This window comes from Halyomorpha halys, unplaced genomic scaffold (genome assembly GCF_000696795.3).
Source record: "Halyomorpha halys isolate HHAL.00 unplaced genomic scaffold, Hhal_1.1 Scaffold268.1, whole genome shotgun sequence".
Taxonomy (NCBI): Eukaryota; Metazoa; Arthropoda; class Insecta; order Hemiptera; family Pentatomidae; genus Halyomorpha; species Halyomorpha halys.
Genome location: NW_027112076.1, coordinates 520888 through 526195, shown reverse-complemented (window position 1 = coordinate 526195; position 5308 = coordinate 520888). Strand labels below are relative to the sequence as shown.

The 5308-nt window shown below is 30.9% G+C and overlaps 1 protein-coding gene across 1 annotated transcript in view; it reads left to right on the top strand.

Moving 5' to 3' along the window:
* The first annotated feature begins 3533 nt into the window (after nucleotides 1-3533).
* LOC106680569 (meteorin-like protein) overlaps nucleotides 3534-5308 on the top strand; it is a 93440-nt gene continuing 91665 nt past the window's right edge. Inside the window, exon 1 of the mRNA XM_014420359.2 lies at nucleotides 3534-3719. Coding sequence (XP_014275845.1) covers nucleotides 3646-3719 — 74 coding nt within the window. The 5' untranslated portion in view covers nucleotides 3534-3645. The remainder of the gene's footprint in view (nucleotides 3720-5308) is intronic.

Genomic DNA, 5308 nt, shown 5'->3' with positions numbered 1-5308 from the left:
TATAGAGTAAAAAAAAATGAAATTATATACTAAAATAACAAAAACAATAAATTAAAAAAACCTCATAGATTACTACTATTTATTTTAGATTAATTGAAATTACACTATTTAGTTACGGGGAGCGGGTTGGATCAGCTTGACTTCAAGCCGGTACTCCAACTCGTGTCGAATCCGGCTGAGACCGATTATTTATTTAGATACTGAATCCGTGAGTCAACAGTCACGGAGTACACCACTCAACGCGTACACAACTCAAAACTAACATCACTGTTTTTATCAAAAGAAAAAATCCATTAACCTGGAAGTTTTATTGTGATATTGATAAATATCACTAGTACACTAACAAGGGAGGATTTTTCATGGTTAATTTTGCGCCATATTTGTACCATCGTTCTTAAGCGGGAGGACATAAAGAAATAACAGAATGAGTCATACATAGTTGTGAATAACAATACCGGTTATCTGAATCAGTAAGCGATAAGTTGAGACTGCAACAATGAGTCACGTGCACTCTACCAAGGTTTACATCGTTTATGGGAAAGATTTCGTTAAAATGTCTAAAATTATCATCTTTTTCTACTCTCTTAAATTTATATTCTCCGTCTGTATTAACTTAAAGGTGCCTCTAAACGTTTGCCAAACTATGACAAGTTTATGATAAAAATACAAGGAAATGATTGAATTTATAGGTTACTAGCAGACCCGGCAATGCTTCACTATATATACATGAAGTGATAAGATGTGGCATAAATATATATATATATATATTTTTATATTTACAACTTTATTTATTAATATACATTATAATCTGCCACAACATTGTGGGCAATAAGTAATAGATTCAACACTATTATTATATTCTTACTAAAATAAAATAAGAATGAAAAATAAATAAATGAAAAAAGTACATAAAATCTCTCTTAAAATATATACAAACAGAAGGGTGAAAAAAAAATAATCTCAAGTCACATTTACACTCCTATATACAATATTTACACAATCGACCCGAGGATCCCTGAGCCTACTCTATCCCCCACGTGTGAGGGGTAGAGCAGAGCTTAAAAGGTCCCAGGGCATTCCTCTCTCTGCATTACTGGTAATGAGCCAGTGGAGGCTGATCAAGTGCGTAAAAGCCGCAAACACTCAACTTGAGTGGAGAATCTGACCATAGACAACTGAATTTTGAAAATTTGGTTGGTATGAGGTCAAGGACAAAAGGGATATGAATGTCATGGTGTAGTGATCTGTTGGAAACGTAATAAGGGAACCCAGAAAGGTGATCGAAGTTTATGTGATTATATCCAAAGGATTGGAGGGAAGTAACTCCAACCATTCAGAAGGAGCTCTGTGAAGACGGTAGCGTCGCATCGAGGTCCTTCCACGCTTAAATATGGCACAAACACAAAGGAACAAGGTACAGAACAATAATATGGCACAAACACAAGGAACAAGGTACAGAACAATAATATGGCACAAACACAAAGGAACAAGGTACAGAACAATAATATGGCACAAACACAAAGGAACAAGGTACAGAACAATAATATGGCACAAACACAAAGGAACAAGGTACAGAACAATAATATGGCACAAACACAAAGGAACAAGGTAAACAATAATATGGCACAAACACAAAAGAACAAGGTACAGAACAAGAATATTTTATGTGAAAGAACGTAAAGTTTCAATAAAAAACAAAGGAAAAAAAATTGTATAGACCATATTAGGCCTAACCTTTTTTATTTCACTTGCCTAAATATGGAATATATCGTAAGGGAAAGAACTCCTTATTTTAGGTATTTTTGGAAAGTGCTTATTTGCATTTTATATATAACGCTTATTTGATAATGATAATCTATCTGATTTTTGTATTTTTTTAAAATCGCTATTTAATCACAAAATATGCATTTAATTTAATTTTAATTTTTTGGTTGAACAAAAGAAAAACCAAACCATTTTTAGCATGACGTTAACCAAAAAACAAAACAAAAAACACATTAAGAGAGTTATTTTTATTTATTTATTTTTTTAGTCTCTTTTTGTTATTTAAGCAATTATTTATCATGAGTTATATTCCTCATCGGTCTATTGCAGAACCTAATTGCAAAAATACAACCATAAAGACTTCACAAAAGTTGTTTATCCAAACGCCAAAATATGACAAAACAAGAAACATTTGGTCAAAGCCTGGCTAGAAGGGATCCAAAAATTATTATCGCATCCAAATAATAGATTATATTTTTGTGAAGACCACTTATATACTCTAATCCAAATAATAAATTATATTTTTGTGAAGACCACTTATATACTCTAATCCAAATAATACATTATATTTTCGTGAAGATCACTTATATACTCTAATATAATGCAAGATACAAACTGTAAGTTCGTTAGAGGTTATATTTACTCCGAAAGACTACTTAAAGTAACAAAAAAAGTAATGACTTGAAAAAAAGTGAAATTTTCATTCCGTCTTCCTTCTTTTGGTGCACAGATTAAAAACTTATTCATTTAGTAAGAAATGAACCCAACTAAATAAAGATTTTAGAGTAAATAAAATGAAAATAAACCATTAATAGACAATATTAATATATATATCAGATATAGCTTCATTTATTTTTTAAATACTATATTCCATTTATTTTATTAGTATTTTATTGGTGTTGTCATTTCTCCTATTTTATTTTATTCTTCACCTCCCTCTCCTTCCATTTATTTTATAATTAAAATTAATGAGGAGAAGATGGTTGGGGGGTGCGGTCAATGAAAAACACAAATAAGTATGATTAACTTATTTTAATGTGCCGACGTTTCGGCTAGAGTTTCTAGCCTTCTTCAGGGCTAAAAACAAAACAAGATAACAACCACAGTAAGTGTAGAAAAATAAAAAAATATAAAAAGAAAGTATAAACAGAATAATTTTACACATACAATGAATAATTTTACAAAAAAGAATTAATAAAATGAAGTGATGAGAGAAGCGGGAAATAAAATGTATACATAGGTAATTGAAAAAGTTAACTTTAACTTACTTAAGGAAATTAAATAAAAATAAAGTTATATAATGCAAAGAAGTATGAACATATTAGTTATTATTAATTTAAAATTTAAATATGAAAAGAAAATGAAAATTGAGAGGAAGAAAATATATGTAACAATAATAGATGATAAAGAGGCAAATTATAAGTATAGTGTACAAAACTTATAACGCGGGTAAGGAAAATGGATAAAAGTGGAGAAAATAAGGAGAAAGAGTAAAATAAAGAAAAGGGCTTGGATGTTTTGTACACTATACTTATCATCCACGGTCAACTATCTCTCATAATTATAATTAAAATTAAGTTTAATTAAAAAAAAAAAGATATTCGTATTTTTTTTTTTTTCCGATTTTTTAAATATTCATAACTATTATTATTTATCCTATGAATAAGCCGAGAGAAGAGAAAGGCCATGTGGCACGTGCTACGAGAGCAGCCCCCGATGTCGCCCGAACACACACGACCTCCCCACCCTCCTATAGTTGGCTCAGTCCGCAGCAAGCCTTCCAGTTAGCATGTGATAGTGTCCACCTGACTGCAAGTGACAGTGTGTCGTGACATTCGCAGTGTGACAGTGACAAGTTACAATGTTACGAAATGCCGAGACATGATTCTCCTACACGTGTTCTGTATACTTGCGTTCTCCTTCGCCCAATCCCAGCAGTGCGATTGGTCCGGAAGGTAATTATTTACATTATTTTATTTATTTATAATATTATTAGTAATTGGATGAATATCTTTTATAATCAAATTACCAAATATTTGTTTGTAAATAATGTGTAACGAAAAACACTTTGGATTGTACTCCTCCACCAGGAGGTTGTTACCTGTACAAATACCTGAACCATTTCCTTCTTAGAATTTAGGATTATAAATATTTGGCATCCATATCTCAAATATTGTCATAGCTTTAATACAAATTAATTTAAAGTACTCAATATAAACATAAGATTCCTGCGTATTTCATGTAGTGAATTTAGTTGTAGTTGTATGGTTCAAATATCAAACAAAAACATAAACAAATATATCAAGTTGTTTTTGACAAAAACTATTAAGGATTATTGGACATTGACAATAATATTAAGAATTGATCAGATTAAATCCATAAGAATAAACCGAAAATTGTATTTTTAAAAACAAATATATAATATATTATAGATGAACATCTGAAGCACAATCGAATCGCTTTTTAATTTAAATAGTAATATTTCTTTAAATATGAGACGTTTGCCGTAAATTCAGCTTATAATTACATGGAAATAAAACTAACTTATAAATCTAATCTCTTAGTATAATTTTATAACTTTAACGACTAAAGTTCTTCAATATTAGTTGAGTTACTAATTATATGATTATTTTAGGCCTTTTCTTAAGTAATTAGGCTTAATTCTGAGAGCCCATGTCAATTCTTTTCAAATTTTGATTTTTTTTATACCAAAAGTTTTCAATTTAATAGACCATTAATTCTACAAAGACCAATGTCTAATACCAAACTAAAATAGGTTATATGTTAAAGATTTAAATGTAAATTTATGTTATATTTCGAAGATTTACTAAATTGAAAACTTTTGAAATGAACATAAAGTTATATTATAGTACTTAAAACCATTTATCTATTTATATTTCTTGTCATATCCCTGGTCCAGGAAGGAGCCCAATAATTTCGATTTAAAAAACATGATTTTTGTGTATTTTCGAACCCGCTAAAACATTAAAGTCAATTTCACAAAATTTACAGTTGTTTCATTATACTTAAGGAGCAGCTATATGTAGTTGCTTCACTACTTAAATAGCTGTTTTATACATTAACATATTTCAATAATTATAAAAAAAAAAACTATGTACCGAAACTATCATATATCGATTTATAAGATGTTCAGATTTAAAGATTCATCAAAGTAATGGTTACTACCTGTGTCCCCGGACATTCAAGTCCCATCATCAACATTGGTCTCGTATTGTCGTCTCGTTGCAGCCGTCACATCGGATAGATCAATCCCAGATGACAAGAAGCCACCGTAACATCGGTTTTACACGGCCCCCGATTACAGGACTAGGAGGTCCCAAGGTACCTGTACCTACACCTGTACCCCTGGCCCTGCCATATTCCTCCCCATGTTCTGCCAGGCGGTCCCTTGGAAACCCAACGCTCCTCTAATTGACGGAGTGGCAGCTCTCGTAATAGGGACCACATGACCATAAAGAATTATCTATCCCTCCACATGTTCAACGTGTACTACTTAATGAGTCTCATTTTTATTATATATATA